This window comes from Tyto alba, unplaced genomic scaffold, assembly GCF_018691265.1.
Source record: "Tyto alba isolate M040663 unplaced genomic scaffold, T.alba_DEE_v4.0 Super-Scaffold_33, whole genome shotgun sequence".
Classification (NCBI taxonomy): domain Eukaryota; kingdom Metazoa; phylum Chordata; class Aves; order Strigiformes; family Tytonidae; genus Tyto; species Tyto alba.
Window position 1 is genome coordinate 298720 of NW_024881308.1, and position 17700 is coordinate 316419.

The following is a 17700-nucleotide window of genomic DNA, read 5'->3' on the forward strand; positions in this document are numbered from 1 at the left end:
CACGTCATTCTGCTGACTGAGCAGTGAGTTCACTAAATCCCTGGATTGGCTTTTGGCTTAAAATAGCACAGAGGCAGCATACATAAAATTTCCACCTTTTCTTCCTTAATAACATCACAGAAAGCTCAGTTCACACCTACAGTATCCATTGGAGACTATTATGTAATTGAACTGTATTACTATACAGAATATTCCCAAACCAAATCCCCCCCCAAGCCTAAACCTTGCAGTTGAGTTTCTGGTTTGACATTGCGGTTTTCAACATGAAATCATGTCTCCAGTTTACTTCATTATAAGTAATGAAACAGTGAGCCTGTTTTCATACATGGATTATCTAGCTTAGTTGAAAGTCTGCAAATACAGAGATTCCTGGCCAAAATACACTAACTGTAAATATTGCAGAAGAATGCAATATAATTTTAAAAAATCAGTACCTTTTTGTCCAAGTTTTGGGCTTCAATTTCCAAGTACACAACCCTGGTATCTTTAATCTCCTCTGCTGAAATCTGTGCCACAGAAATGTAAGGAAAAAAAAAAATTAGACACGAAATGGCACAGAGTTTTGCCTGTACTTTCTTCATAAAAGGAACTATAGTTACAAATATCTGTATTTCCTGTACACATGTAGCATTTTAAGATATACTGACAGAAAACTAGAAATGTTAGTTTGTCCCAGAGAACATATGAAAGAATGAGAAAACATTTTTTCCACACAAAAACCTTATTTACCGTAATGGTGCCCTTTCCTGCTGGCTTTCCCTGCTTCAATTCCAGCGGTCGGGTGAACACTGAGCTGGACACAATCTAAAGTTAAAAGACGGCTAATATAAATATCAAGTTAGACAGAGAGCAAAGCATTACTCTTCAGGATCAAAATTTGCAAGCTCTCCTAAAAATCTAAAAGGATTTAAATCCGTTTCCAACAGTGATAGCCACCACAGTTTGTGCTCCTGAATGACTGAACAGTCTGAAAACTATCTTCCCTCACTATCCAAAAAACAGTACCCACTAACCTGTCTCTAAACTTAACCTTAGCCTCCTATTTTTGCTCCCCTGAGACACAAAAGGCATTTGCATCACAAGTAGCCAAAAAGCTAACAAAAATCAGAAAAAAAAATATTTAATTTTTCAAGTCTTTCTTTAACAACATGAACCTCACTTTTCTTCTCCGCTCTAGCTGTACAAACCCCTCTTCAGGAAATTAATACAGAATCTCAAATAGCTTTATTTCCCCAAATTTACTGCCCGGTGATCACTTTGTGCAAAGGAAAACTCCATCAGAGCTCTCCAAGCACCATGTCTTCCTTACTCCCAGACTGGCTTTAGCTTTAGTGCTACAAGCACCTCCTAAGTTAAGCAATTAATCGCAAACCATGTATATTTCTAACCTTCACTTTGTGACTGACAGTTATTTTTCTATGTTCAACAGTAACGCAAAGCAACCTGTTCAACAAGATGTTTTCAAATTTCAATGTTGAAACCTTTGATAAAGCAGTCTTTCACTCCATTTTTCATAATAAACCCAATGCTTGCTGCTGCTTTGTAGATCACTTAACACAGCCCTGCGCATACCTGTCCCAGTGTACACTCAATCCCTCCAAGGTAGTCATTGTCATTTAAATCAAAGGACTTGTTATCGATATCATACACGCTGAATTTCAGCTTCTGCACTTTCTCAAAATAGTAGTTCACAACCAGCTTCTTGCAGAATTCAGGGTTTTGGCAGTTCTTGATCCTCTCTGTGCGATCCAGCTGCACAAACACAGAAGCAAAACTGCTGCTGATGAGTAAACAGCATGCTTTCTCCAACAAAGCTTTTCATCTGCACCCCTGGGCCTCTGTGCTGGTCAAACACAGGCAGCAACTGGGCTACACACCCTGGACCGTGCTTTGTGCTCAGTGACAAAACAGGCCACTGCCGCCAGGCTGAGCAACAGCTCACTAAGAAAAGACATTGCATTGGGTAATAAACACTACCGTACATGAAAATGCTGAAAATCAGGGGGGAAAAGGCTGATGAAACACTATTCTGGCCTGCGTGCTCCAGGTTAAAGGAAAGAGGACAGGCCATATTGTAACAGGCAAATGAACACCCCGGTGCAACTCTGAGCAAATAAATGAGCAACTAATGAAACCAATGAATGTAAAACTCCAAACAGAGTACGAGTGCGGGCAACAGGGACGGCTCACTGAATGCAAATCTGAATTAAACGTATCATGCACCCACTAGGAAAATGAGCCGGGTGGAAACGGGGAAAGCCTCGTGCATTTGCACCCCCCGGCGAAGCAGGGAAGGAGAGCTGCCCTTACCTCAGCCCAGCGGCCACCGCCCACCTCCTGGAGCAAGACGCAGAGGGGATCAGACCTGGAGGCCAGGTCCCTGTCGAGGAGGCTCCGGCAGGACACCGACAGCTCCACCCTGGACACGCAGCCGGCCATCTGCGGGCAGAGCAGAGGGTCAGACCGCCCGCCCGGTGCTCGCCGAGGCGGCGGCGCGCGCGGCCGGTGGGCGGGCCCGGCCCGGGCCAGGTGCCGCAGCGACGAGGCCGCGCCTGCTCAGCGCGCGCCCGCAGCGCCGCCACCGGCGGGAGCGGGAACGGCGGGAGCGGGAACGGCGGGAGCGGGAACGGCGGGAGCGGGAACGGCGGGAGCGGGAACGGCGGGAGCGGGAACGGCGGGAGCGGGAACGAACAACGGCGGGAGCGGGAACGAACAACGGCGGGAGCGGGAACGAACAACGGCGGGAGCGGGAACGAACAACGGCGGGAGCGGGCACGAACAACGGCGGGAGCGGGAACGAACAACGGCGGGAGCGGGAACGAACAACGGCGGGAGCGGGAACGAACAACGGCGGGAGCGGGAACGGGCCCCGGCTCCGTCCCCCCCTCGCGGCCGCGCAGCGCCGCCAGCCCGCTCCCGGCGGCGGGGAGGAGCGCAGCCCGCCCCCGCGCCTTCCCCGCCGCCGCCTCTTCGCGGGTCGGCCCGGGGCTCTGCCCGGGGCTCTGCCCGGGGCTCCGGCTCCCCAGAGCCGGGCTGCAGGGAGGCAGGCGCGGGAGCGAAGGGCCCTTCCCTCTACCGGGGTGCGCGCCCCTCCCTACCGCCCTGCGCTCCCCCCGGGGAAAAGGGATTTTTAAACACTCGCGCGTGTCGGCACTTGATCCGGGCAGCTGTTGATTAAATAATCCCTGAAGGGTAAGGCCTGCCCGGGCAGATGCCTTCGCAGCCTTCCACTTCGCAGGGAAAGGAAACCTTGGCTAGACAGCGTCTGCAGACAGCGCAGCAGCAGCACTGAACTGAAGAGGCCGAAATTTGCTCAACGCAGTGGAAGAGGTGTAAAAGCCACCCCAGCCTGCAAAGCCCTCCCTTCGATCCTTACTCCCTGGGTCACCCGAGCTACAGAGCCCCCTTTCTTCAGGAAAAATAAATGTAATGTAATCTTCTAACAAGGTGATAACTAAGTTTTATTATGTATCAAACTGCAGACATTTTTGTTCAAGGAACAACTGCAATCCTCAAAACTGAATTTAGAAGATAAGCCTTCAAGCATCAAAACACTTAAGAGACTGAACAGCTTGAGAGATCTAACAAGTACTTTAAATGTGAATATTTCATGGAGAAGCTCCTTCAGAGTTTGAAAAGTAAAGAAATAATCAGTCTTTCTAGTATCTGAGAGTCCACATGGCTTTCTCACACTTGCAGGGTGTAAGTATCTCAATGAAGAGATGAGCTTTATTAGACAGCACTTGATCCCTCAAACCTCCCAGTCTGCAGTCTACCCCGGACAGATGTTAACGATGTCACTTAATACACTATTGCACGGCACTCAGATGCTCCAGTGATGGTGGCTGGACAAAACCGGTGCCCAGTAAGAATTAGCAAATCTTTAGGCAAAGAGGATTGTAGTTCAGCTTTCTACTAAGGTCATCATCACCATCATCTGCTTTAACGCCAGCATTTTCAAAGAGGCTAGTTTGAAGTAGTCTCTTGTCAACTGTTCAGACTACTGGTTGGAGCCATCCATCTTCCACTTCAGTTGCCTTCAACCCCAAATAAGATTCACAAAGAAGCCATTACTTTTAATCAATACGTTTCTCCTAAAATCACAAGTCACAGGTATCAGGTTTTTTCTCTGCCTACATATATCATTCCACCAGACCAGCTTACATCTCACATAGTCTCACGTCTGTGCAGTCTGCAGTTCTACAACCATCCACATTTGTATGACACCAGATGTTTAACAACAAGGAAAATCAGGACAGCCAGCCCTGGCTCTCATGCCAGCATTTCTCCTCTGTTTTCCTCTACTGCAACAGAGATTTCTGTACCAACAGGAGACGGATCCAGGAGCCACCTTTCCTCCCCACTAGAGCACAAAAGATTAGGAGTAAAGTTAACCTCAGAGAAAGAGGTCCTTGTAAGCTTTAGCATCCCAAAACAGCAGCAGTATCTTTCTGGGAAGAAACCATTATTACTACCGGTATTAAGCTGCGCTCCGAAAAAGTCCGTAGATATTTATTCCATGTTACAAAGGCACCAGTAACTTAAAAGTTTGAGATGGGAACTGTTAAACCACACAATGAGGCCAGGAGGTGAAGTGACACGAGTCCTCAAACCCAACCACCTCCCATCTGTTATGTGAATCTCCTCTCCAGATCTGCAGCAATTAAATTATTAAAATACTCCACTGTTTCAAGGTTTTATCTTTCAACATATCATTAGGCAGAAGGCTGTCTCATCCTACTGCTCTGGATTTAGTAACGGCATAGGATTTTCCTTGAAACACAGCCCAGACGTTCTGTTGAACTCCTGGGAAGTTACAAACCACAAGGGATCCTTTCCTGCTATGTCCTCCTGCTCCATCCAGAGATCACAGGGCACCAGCTGATGCATGACAACCAGGATGCAACAGAGTACAGCCAGGCCAGTTGTTCGGAGCAGCTGAGCAGGAACTGTTCTTACAACAGCCTGTACTCCCTCCTCACCAACTCAGGAGGTAACAAGAAAGTGGGTTTAACAACTACAGACAGAACCCTTGTGGAAAGAAGAGGGACAGCTCCTTAACAGATTCAGATAAAAAAATCATATTTAATCTAAAAACATCAGCCAGCAATTGTTTATAAATCCGTGCCTATGAACATCCTTGAAGAGTCCACACAAAGCTTTTTCACCTCACAGCTTTCCAAATACACTGCGTTGTGTTCTCCAGTCTCAGTACATTCCTTGAATAGCAGCAGCAGAAAATCCTGATCATAGACCAGCCTCAGTATCTCAGCAGCAAGTGCAAGGAGTAGGTGGTCTGTTTAGACACAATATCCATTTCAGTCAAGCCTGAAGATCTGCTTAGCCTCTAGGTAAGCACCTTCACCCAGTTACCCTGCTCACACAGTTCGTGGGAGAAGCACAAATCTCTCAAAACCTGTCTGCATTTGAAAAGCTTAATACATTTTTATTCCCAAACACACATATACAAAAATACTGAATGGGGAAAACAAGTCCATCCTGTGGAGTTCCTCAGCAAACTAGCCTCAACTTCAGTTATCAGCTATTTTTAAACAGGATTTAATGTTGATAGGCACTGGCTCAAATATTCTCTTTTCTCCCCTAAAGCAACGATTCTGGAATTTACTTTAATTCTTCGTAGTAAACTGTATTTTACTACAGTAATTGCATCTAGTTTCCCATAAAAAAAAATTAACTGTTTATGTGAAAGTATCAGTTGAGCTTCATCTCCACCTCTCTCCACAAAGGCTCTGTTCACTTCCTCTGAGAGAAATGACCACCCTGAAAGCTTTGAAAATGCCAGCAATCATCACATGTACTTAGAACCACCCCATGACTAATGCATCTGCCCATCCTGCTTCTCTTTAAGCAGAAGCATGCGACACTTCCTTTTCTCTTCAGCTTCTGTGTTCTGAACTTCCATACAACCCTGCAAGGTCTTCTTGATATTTCATCACTTTGAAAACTGCTCAGCTGGCACCTGCCAGCCTACTCCCAAGGAATAAACACTGCACCATCAGCAGAGTTTTGAACATCAACCAGCACTTGTTATACAGCACTGGTAATTGAGGAGGCACATGAGAGAAGAATGTTCTAGTGGTTACTATGCTCAAACAGTGCACAAAGGCTCTGATCTCAGGCTAAGTATACAGTTTGGAGTAATCAAACTGAAAGAACTTGGGGTTTTATTACTTTTATTTATAGCTTTCCTTTTTAACTTGGTATGCACTCAAAGAACACCAATCTCATTCAGCTTGCAGATTCCAGTCAACATTTCAAAAAGAAATGTCACGTTGCTTCACCAAGTTTTCATAGAGCACATTTGTATTTATATCCATTCATACACACAAAATAAATTTAGCTTTTAGATTTGCAAAAATTAATCTCTGACAGAGTATTATTTACATTTGTTCCAACAGTCAAATTTTTCTATTCTCCACCAGTTCAAGAAATTCTAAAATTCACTGATTTCTTGTTTTCCCCATCACCCTTGATAACCAATACTAATGTCTATTATTTGAAACTTCTGGTTTACAGAAGACAACGAATAATTTCAAAGCAAAAACAGCAGCTAAAGCAAACTGCTTTCCATAAAGGTATTAAAACACATTCAACCGATAAAGGATTTATTACAGATTTATCCTTAAGAGCTTGCAACAACAACAATTTGACAATCTTTCCAATTTACTCATCACTAGCAGATTAAGGTACAGCATAGTTTGGAAGTCACAAAACTATTCTAGCAGCAGAAATTCAGTTTGTCAAGTAAAAGTGAACTCCAAACATTATAATAAATTCAAACTCTATTTAAAATTATAAAACAGAGCCACTGGGTGCATCTCAGCATAGCAGGTTCAGAAGAAAAGCAATGTAAGCTACTGGGTAAGTGGTGGTAGAAATAGCCTGTAAAATCCCAACTGATGTTATGGTATACCCCCACAATCAACAATTTATATTTACTAGAACCACATACATCTGATCCAATGCTCTCACAACTCTGGGATCTCACTGCTGAGAGGAAATGTCTGTGAAGTTTCATCCTGAGCTGAATTCTGCACATTCCCTTCTCAAGGGAAGTTTCCAACACTTAGCTTCAGATCCATCAGGCACCTGTATTTTTTGCCTTTTTAGAATTGCACATGACTGTAACACCACATTTTGAGGAAAAATAATACATCACCCATGCTATCCCTCAAACTCTAGAGAAAAATACTATCCACGGAAGTATGTAAGATCCTGAGCATATACTCCAGAGAAGTCTTTCACTGCTCAACCAGACATTTCCAGTTATTCTAGTAAAGCACAGAATGGCTCCAGACTAAGTACTTTAAAAAGTGCTCAGACAACCAAACTGAGGTCCAGTTTAAAAAGTGAAAATTATTTTTACTACACATACCATCTCTTCCCTGTAAAGAAGATCATGAACTCCAACAGTTGTGTAATACACATGGAAAGATAAATACTGTATTTCCAATAAAGCTGTTTGACACTGAATTGAAGCACACCAGTGAAGTAGGTGGTCCTAAATAATCAAACCGAGACCAAAAAGCACTACATTCTAAAATAATCATGTAGGAGATATATGTTACACATTCAAAAGAATAAGGAATTACCTGGTACTTCCTGAAGTGTTATATAAGCATTTCAGAAATTCCAACCCTTTCCACATGTTTCTACAGAAAAATCAACTTCCCTTCATACAGAAAAGAACATTCTCTAGGGTAAACAGTATTCACATACAAATCTAATATTATTCTTCCAGTGATTCTGTTTAACCAAAGGTTAAAAGCTAATCAAATATAAAAGATGAAAGCACTGTCCACCTATGCTTGAAGCAAGCTTAGAAGAGTGCTGAAAATATTTTAACTGTTCCAATTCAGAGCTTTTGAGGTTCCCACATTTTGCCTTACATTCTACTTACAAACACAACAGAAATGCCAGCAATCCTGCCAGCAGTATGTACCAACTGCAATTTTCACCATCTTGGCCTTATGCTACCCAACAACTCAAGAAATACACCTGACACATGTAACAGACCACCCCAGTTAATAAATCTTGCACTTCCCAACAACCTAAAGTAGTCCCCTACTAGTTCATTGCTTAGTTTAATCTCATAACTTGCAGTTACCACCCTACTTTCTTCAAAACAGCTTCCCTCTGTGTTCTCATCCCTGAATGAGCAGACCATCAGAAGCAATACTTTCTCAGATTACTAGTTCAATTTTCAGGGGGCAGCCTCTTACACTTCGGGTTTTGATATTACAAAGCTGACACTGGGCCAAGGTACTGTCAGCATTGCCTTCTAAATATATTATCAAAATACAAATTCTGATGTGATCCTGAACTGCATATGGCTCTAAAAGAAATCATAAAGCTAAGTTTGTCTCACTAGATGTAGTAAAAAGCATCTTTATTTTATACTGAGATTAAGAAAATCTCATGAGAAAGACCACAATCCACAAAAATTGCTAGTAAATACAGCCTTTTTCCAGGACACCAGCTCTTCCAAGGGCCACAGAGCTTCATCTCCCAGCCCAAAAGCTCTGCAGAATATATAAACAGCTACAAATTTTTTCTACCATTTCATTATTCCTGGGGATTTGAAGCAGGGACAATAAGATCAGCATTACTACAGGAAAATAAGAAATCAGTATTCTCTACACTGTGTTCCAAGTTATATGTCACCATACATTCTGACTGATCAAAATTTTGTCGGAAGGACGTTAATTAACTGTTACTACAAATTTGACATAAAACCAAAAACAAAAGGTGTCAGTCCTAATTGTTATAAAAAAATAAAATATTGAAGACTTAAGAATGCCTTTCTAACCAAATTGCTCTGGCAGCTTAATTCAGTCCTGGTAAGGTGTGCCCAGTCCATCAGATAGCCTCAATTTCAGGGATGAGTGCTCCCAGGGAGGACAGACACACAGCAGAAAGCTGACAGGGTGCAGCAGCAAAGTGTTGAGGCTGTGTCAGCATTGAACTACTCCAAGCCACAACCAGAGGTAAGCAGCAGTACAGCTGCCAGCCCAGACAAGCCTTTCTGAGCTCTGAATGTGACTACAGGCCTCATGCAAAATGGTTATTGACTATTGAGCACCTAAGGCACCTGAATAAACATGGAAGTTATGACCTAGTTCTACTTACTGAGTTGTTTCCATATGAACCCTGAAGCTCCAGCATCACCACGAGAATTTGGGTTCTTCTGTATATGAAGGCAGACCACGGGTACAAGTGCAAGCTGTGGCAACCCAACTTCCAAGACATTTGCAGAAACTGACTAAGGCGAAGCTCCAATTTATGATAATAAAAGCAAGTTTAGGACAGGGTTGGTTTTGTTTTTTTTTTTTAAAAAAATTGAATAAAGCACAAAAATCACAAATGGGATTATAATTTCCAGCAGAAAATGCTAACAAGAAGTTCAGTAATTTAATCTTCTTTCTGCAGCTTTCCCCCTGCAACAAACAAGAGCCAAGTCCCAACTCTAAAGAAACACCACCTTCTTCTTCAAGTTCACCTTTATACCATTCAACATTCACCTTTAACTTATACACCACCAATATCCCCCTTAATCACAACAAACAAGCTCAAAGAAAGGCCTGTACATGCCTTTACTATATATATTATATATATTCTCCACCTTTCTGAGAAGTAAGTAAACAGACTTAGGTCAGCATTGATTCTATTTCAAATATTAGTTTGTAATACATTAAATTACAACAGTGTTCAAATTAACATCTGAACTTAAACAAAACCTAAGTTACTTTTCCAAGCTCTCCATGCAAAAGAAAACATATTTCTGACTTCTTCATGGCATTTAGTAGCATAATATCAAAAATAATTTTCTTGAAAAACTAATTTTAAGCAGGTTGGGGCTTTGGAATCAATCTTTCATGTGGCTTAAGTTGAAACAGGAACTGCAATCCTAGAAGCACTCACTGACTTCTCCCACCAAGTAAGATTTTTTTTTTATTCCTTTCATATTCTTTTATTCAGCTGCTTCCCCCCACTCTGTGATTCTCAATTATTTATTAGTGAAATATAAAGAACAATTTAACTGAAAAACAGACTTAAAAGCTCAACCGTGCTGACCTTTGTAACAACCCCAAACGTGCCACTTTACATTGCAAATCGTGTTTTCCTTTATCAAGGCAGGCCTCATTCTTTCCCTTAAAGCTCCAGCCATTCCCATTTCAGGCACAAATAGCTAAACATTCTGTCCCATGCCCCAGATTAAATCAAGCTGGCTATGGCTCAATCCTCCACTCCTCAGTTCAAACACCTTAAACTGAAATTGAAGACTACAGCACATTCCTCCTCTTTGTTTCTTCAACTACACTGCAGATTCAGCTGCAAGTGATATTACACATCAATATATTACTACTTACTTGCACCCACGATTTTTGAGGCAATGTCTCGGTGTCTACTGTGCATCCTCTAGCGATCTCTACCCTTCCCAAAGGCTGGAAATCTAAACCATCCTGTACTTGCTCTAGAGCCCACATGATTTTACCTATTCCCCCAAACAGTCATGATATTATGCAGGTGACATCAACGCAAAAACTCATTAAGGTCCATCTGTCTAGACTAGTACATACTGTATGAACAGCATGCATTCAAAATAAGACCTTATTTGCCAATCTTTACTGTTTTATCAAACAAATGGACACTGAAGAATTTTGGTGACCACGCAGTACCAGTAGCCACTTAGTTAATGAAAGGTTTGCCATATTTCCTGTTTGTGTTGCATTGCTGAATGATCACCAAAAAAAAAAGTTGAGATACACCAGATGGATTCTGTAGACAAGTCTCAGTTGCCCTGGAGTTATTACTGCACAGTGACAACTCTTTCCTAAAAAATTAGTAAGGACATAAAGCAGAAACATCCTTTCAAGTTCTCATGCATTACAGATTCATATTATCACTCAGATTATATAATTCAGGCTTTCTTCTTTATGGACTTTAATCCTGAATCTAGCTCCTCATGAAAAACGATCTGGAAAAAAATCCCGTAATACTGCTTCTGCAGTACTCATAAGAAATTGCTTTTGATTTCTTCATTCCAAGTTCAGCCTTTCTTATGCCAACATTGTCTTTCAGTTCTTTCTCCTTTTGAGTATATGCTTCTTTTTAAGAGATTCACAAACCCGTAATACTTTTCTGCCACTTAATTATTACCATCTGTAGCATGAACATCTTTGCTTCTTCATCCTAATCTGTTGCAGAATGATGCTGCTTCAAAACAGAAAAATCTACAAAAAAGCCACCACCATAAAAACCTGACATCAAGGAAGTAGAACAAAGGAAAGGTTATGGCAAGGGATTTGAAAAGGTTTTTTTTTTTTTCCCTCTCCCCCATCTAGACTAACAACAGAAGTATTTAAAGGCTATGAAACACCACACTGACCTCAAGTCCCTTTTCTGCTCTCCAGATCCAACCTCTCCTGCCAGCATACCTTCCTAAAAGCACAAACCCATTACAGCAATGGATTCACACTGTTACACTTGTCTTGTTGCTAAGTAGGCCAAAATGACCACAGTCTCCCTGAATAAAGGGAGCAGAGATTCCACAACTGCAAACACGCATTTCCTCAATTGCTTCTTCCATGTCAGCTATCCATAGTATATGTACTGCAATGCTTTTCAACCTGTACCCTCTAGAAGTCTGTTGTTATTAAGTTTGAATTTGCTACAAAGATGCTCCACACCCTTTAGAAAACATGCTTCTGCAAGTTAAGAACCTGAAAATCCCTATAACCCAATACTGGTGTTGGATTCTCCCACAAGTGAGCATCTTTATTTTCTATAAGTCAAACGAATAGTTCCAACAAATTTTAATAAATCTAATGGAACTAGGGCAGAGATAAATTCTCTGAGCAAAAACCTCTCTGATGAAAAACCTTGAGTAAATTTCACAGCTGTAAAAGCAAGAATTACTCTAAGTAGGGAAACTTGGGAGGTATCGCCATTAGGTGGAACCTGAAAATTCTGGTTACAAATGCACATTTTCTGGGCAGCAGAGCACTGTCTGTATAGTAAAATGGTCAAGTTACTGTAACAAGCAGCAGCCACAACAATATATCAGACAGGCTCGGCACATTACCAGTTTGTTCATCACAGATTCTTCACCAACATTTTATATGTACCTAATGCAGTAACAGAGAGATTTGAAGACCACAAAAAGATTAAAACAGTATCTGTTTTCATGTCATACATGTAAGCAACCTTGGAGTGTGGGCTGACTACAAACAAATTCAAAGTAACAGGTTCTTATTACTTTTCAAGACTAAACAAGAGGAAGAAGAAGGTTACATAGTACACCACCACACCCTGGCTAGCACAGTACTGAATTACAGGGATTCCTCTCATCTTTCACAATGGAATTAAATGATGATACTACCACTGTATTCAGTCAAGTCACTGCACTGAAAATAGATTATATTTCATAGAGACGTAACATTATCTGCAGACTCATATCAGGATTTACATTACAGTGATTTATTATTGTTTCTGTTTAAACCAAAGTATTTCTGTTTTCAGAAAGCTCTTACTTCTGCTTGAAGTTATTTTTACAGGAACAACTAAGGACAAGCTTTAGCATAAAAAGTAGCAAAAGCCATCCAGCCAAAGGAAAATGTTTGCACACTCTCCTTTCTGCTCCTGAAGTAATTAGGGTAGCTAGATACTACCTTCTCATTCAAAGAAATGGCATGACATATTGCTTGCCTTGCAAGGAAGAAATGCCATCTGGATTATCATCTTAATAAAAATGTGGTGTCAAGTTACTCAAAAGGAGCAATGAGTGTCCCCTTGACAAAAAGAGCCTTCAAAAAATCCAGGGTATTTGTGTAGTATGTCATGGTGTTGTGTATGTAATCTTTCAGATATACTTGAAAGGCTTTTTTTCTTGAAGAGATGCATCCAGTTTACTCAAAATGCTTTTATATACATGTAAGGGTTATCACTGACTAAATTGATAACAACTACAGTCGTCTTTTCAAAAAACCTTACAACAGACTTGACCATCAAAACCAATTCTGATTTACAACCTCAAAATATGTAAGTGTGCAGGGCTCAGGTTTAAGAGCAAACCATTCAGATCAATTAACATACCTCACATATTCTATCATTAACAACTGAATTTATATTTCAGGGTAGTTTAAGAATATAACTATCTATTCACTGTTTTGTTCTGTTCTTTTTCACACAAGCTCAGTGCTGAAGTTTCCGAACCACAAACATTCATCATTAGATTAGGGCATTACTTGGTTGTTTTTACCACAGCTAGAGTGAAAGTTTGGCCTCAACTTCAATCTTAATGCCACTTCACTAATGTTAATGCTGATGTGCCTTTAATGTGAGGATGAAAATGTTCTGCCACTGGCTTACTGGTTACTCGGAGACAAAACAGCTATACACCACCACCCTGCATACACACTTACCTCACCTCCTAAAAGCATTCAAGTCCATGGATGAAAAGAGCTCTGAGTGCTATAAAACCTACTCCATTTATTTGTATGAGACTGGACCTATAACACAGAAGACTGGCTCTGTGACAATGCTGGAACATAGTGGGGGAATCCTAGGCAAGTGAATTAGTAATATTTAACAACTCCACCTCCCCTCCTTAAAGAAGGGGGTTTCCCCTACATTCAGTCAATGAACTGCCAGGCAATAATTTTAATTAGCCTCTTCACCTTCATAGCTGGTTGCATTAGTGTTCCTCAAGAACACAGGATTTATAAATATTGCCCTTTTATTAGAAACATTTGGCTAATAATGAAATGGTATTGGCAACCATCATTTTCACTTTCAAGTTGAGCTTCCTGTTCAGATAAGCAAGGACTTCCACATTTCATATCCATCCTCCCATCAAAACAAGCAGCAATGCTTTGGTTATACTGCTGAAAACAAAAGTTTCATAAAAAGCTCATATTACGGAGCACATTCTGGCAAATGCCACCACAGCAAAAAGGTCTCTAATCAAGTAAGTGCTACACAGAGACTTGAAATCCTAGTGACAGTGGTCCTATGAATTTTATGATAAAGGCACTCAATCAAAAATACCTAAAAGGAATTCTGGAAGTAGTTTAGCTTCTGACTATATTACTGTTTTCCTCCCAAAATTTGACTTAATTTCTAAGTGACTAGAAAGCATTTCTAAGCTTTCTACTGTCACAAAGAACAATGCTACATCCATATAGTCACAGCTAATGGGAAATGACCAAAATTAAATTAACTGTTCAAAACTATGAAATAAAAACTAGCTGGAAGTACCACCTACCTTCAGAGGGTCAGAAATCAGTGATACCATCCTACTGATGTGTTTGTTACCAATACTGTAACTACAATATGAAGATTTCAGAAAGTCACCAGCCTTCTAGAAGCAGTGACTGGACCAAAAAGCCAGACTATTCCAACCAAGAGTTTTAGGCAAGATGAATCCCTGTTTTCCCCATGCAAGCCTTTCAAATCCGAAGTTTTCAGTTTTGAACTTTACAGGGAAACTGCTTGCCCTCAACTGTGTACTATAAAGGCAATCCCCACTCTGCCTCTTGAAGTTATCCTGGCTACCAATTACCAACTGAATGAGGAACTAGGGTACAGTTCACTAGTAACTCTAACAAAAGACCTCCCAAAAGTTGGGGAAAAACAGCGAAGCTGGTGTGAGAGCAGTAAATACAGAGTTACAAAACTGATTTTGAGCAAATTGGTCTAATGTTAAAAGGAAATATATTCACGGTTTCCAAAAGCTTACTTTCATGTATTTGGGAAGCAACTTAATACAATTTGAACTTAAGGCTGTAAACATGACAGTATACAAAAAAAAAAACAGCCACAAAGGAATAAGCTTCGACTCTGCAGAAGCAGTAACGGAACCAAGGTCAGACTTCATCTGGTTGTTTCTCTCCTAAGCTGCTATGCTATGAACATGTATATAGAAACAGAAGAATAACAAAGGAAGCTGCACAGAAGTGAGCACCAGTGAGTGAAAAGAGTCACAGCTAAACTATCCAACACCTGCGTTCAGTCTGGAGCTATGGTCAAGGCACACTTTTCTTACATATGGTATTTATACCCATGAGTGCAAAGCATCCAAGTCAGGAAGGTGGCAAGCACTGCCTGCACAAACACCACCGAAGGATTCCATGTAGTAGCAAAGCTCCTGAAAAATTACTGACAACGTCATCTGTATAGAAAATAAGGTACAGCATACCCACCTGATTGTAAGATAGGGAAAGAGGAGCGGAGTTCAGTACACAGCCACAAACCTTAAGTTGAATGCATACTACCAACCAACATGTTTTCATTCTGTGGGAAAGCCAAATCTTTCAACTACAATCAAGTTCTCACTGCCAAAAACAGATCAGAAGAGAGCCCCTTGAGGTTACTGTTCCTGCAGAAGTATTTAACAGACCATTTCACTTCCTTTTCCACCAGGAGGAAGAGTCATTTGCTCTGTACACAAACTCTAGCTCTGTTTTCCCAAAACCATGAAAGAATATACAACCACAGAACAGAAGGGAGCAACAGCAAACCTGCAAAAGGGCAAAGATGAGCAAATATATTTGTCAGCACTGCCTCCAAGACCAAGGCACTGTTTCTGAAAAACCTCTTAAGCAACAGAATTTAGCACCTTTATTTCTTTTCTTTTTAAAGACCTGCAAGTATCTAAAGAAGCAAACTGACACAGAACTAATTTGTGTATGTCTCTAGACTCAAACTAAATGTTTCCAATTATACCAGTCCAGTTTCAAAACTGCTTCCTTCCAACCAATTATCTTGTCTAAGATATAAATTAGTCTTTTGCTTGCACTGGAGTCTGTATTAAACAGGAATTGCAATCTTTTGATTTAGGGTCTAATCCATATATCCAGGTAATCATCCTAAAGCAACTGCTCTGAGAGTGGTCTGTTGTCCAACCAGAGGCTTTAAGTGGTCCGTAATAAGTAGTAGCTTCAATTTTGCATATCAGAAGGCCAACACGGTTCAGAGGTACATACTGCTGAACAGCACGCTGAGGACTGACAGCATTAGCTATGGGAAGCAGCAGATTTGGACCCACCACACCAAGAGACTGAGAAGGAACAAAATACAGAAACTGTAATCGTTTACAGTTAACACACCACTGGTGTGCCTAGGTAACTGGAAAATTTATTTTTTTTTTTTTTCTAGTCTGCAGTCTTTAGTGCGCCAAAACACACTCGGCAAAACAAGCTGCTAATTTCACACAGTATAGGCAACAATTTCTTTAAGGACAGTCGAAGCACTTTAGCAGGACTGACCAGCATGTACATTCTTTAGAAGACAGACCCTTCAATGTTAACTGGCATGTGACTATAACTCTTCGTTTTTGCATTCATCTTCCTCTCCGCTCACAAGAAATTCAAGGAAAACATTAAATGCTATGAAAGTAACACAGAATAAAAAGAAGTGGCCCCTTCAGTTTTCTTTAAACCTAAAGCCTCAATCCTCTCATAAATCTACATTTAGAATGCGGTAACAACCCAACAATAAAGAACTGTCTTTAATGTTGTCTGTGATATTACAGGATTGACTTGCGTTAAAAAGAAAATCCAACTGCAACATTTACAGGTAACTGTTTGAAAACTTGGTAACTTTAAAAATCACATTTTTATCTAACCATTGCAGTTCTTCCATGTAAGTCACAAGTTTATCATTTAACAATTTAATATATTCCTACATTCTCTTCTGAATGGGAGGACAAAAATATGTATGTTTAACAGACATCATGTCATGAATATAATTCATGAATATAATTTTACCACTTTTTTTTTTTTTTAGAAGTAGTACTTAAACACTAACACTTATGGAACTGCTAAGAACACCGACTTAGTTCTATAAACACAAGTACATTCTTTCCATAACTTTAAGAAATTTGAATATCAATGTCACCAACTATACTGTTCCAACAAGGCTAAGCAGGATGTCATTTCCTGACACTCAAAACACCTAGGCCAAAACAACTGCAAATCTGAGCAGTGTCCATCAGCTGATTCTTTTTGTTGCTACCTCTTGTTAGCAGCCAGCCTTGAAGTGTATATGCAAGGGCAGTTACATACCTTCCACACTGGAAACGGGACCTCAGAGGTCCTATCCCTTATTTTTAAGGCTGCTCATAAGTATAACCATGCACAAAGTAAGCAATTTTATCAAATCTAGCCATGTAGACTGTTAATATGAGGGTATCACTCATAATGCACAACATGCAGTTTAAGGCTGCTTTTAACATGAAAGCATTGTTACAAAAAACTAATATTTGCAAGTGACACTTGATAATAAACTTTTCTCTATATATGCTTTAAAGGATCAACCATAACTATTTGGAACAGCAGCTGTATTGTTTTCTGTAAATTTGAAATATGCTACGACTTCCTATTTTTCCCAAGAGCCTACTCTCAAGGAAGAGAGGATATTTACTAACTAATTTACACTAAAAGATATGGAGCATCAACTGCTTGACAAGATGAAAAGCAGCCCCCTCCATACCCCAAACTTAAGCATTCCATCCATGTCAATGCTCCCAACATCAACAGATACTTGGTTTGCACTTTTTTTTTTTAAGATAAGCATTTAAACTTATTTAGACCATACAAAAAAAAAAAATCAAGAATCAGAAAATTAAATATTTCCAAAATAAACCTGCACTTTTAGAAATGAACAGGTACACAAGCA

General features: G+C 40.6%; 1 protein-coding gene across 3 annotated transcripts in view; it reads right to left on the reverse strand.

The window, feature by feature from the left end:
- The window catches only part of CPNE1 (copine 1), a 43304-nt gene that overhangs the window by 13141 nt on the left and 12463 nt on the right, over positions 1-17700 (reverse strand). For all 3 annotated transcript variants that reach the window (XM_042800918.1, XM_042800919.1, XM_032992937.2), the window contains 4 exons: positions 2311-2439; positions 1573-1752; positions 730-804; positions 435-506 (listed from right to left, as the gene is read on the reverse strand). In XM_042800918.1, the coding sequence (XP_042656852.1) occupies positions 435-506; positions 730-804; positions 1573-1752; positions 2311-2439 (456 nt within the window). The remainder of the gene's footprint in view (positions 1-434; positions 507-729; positions 805-1572; positions 1753-2310; positions 2440-17700) is intronic.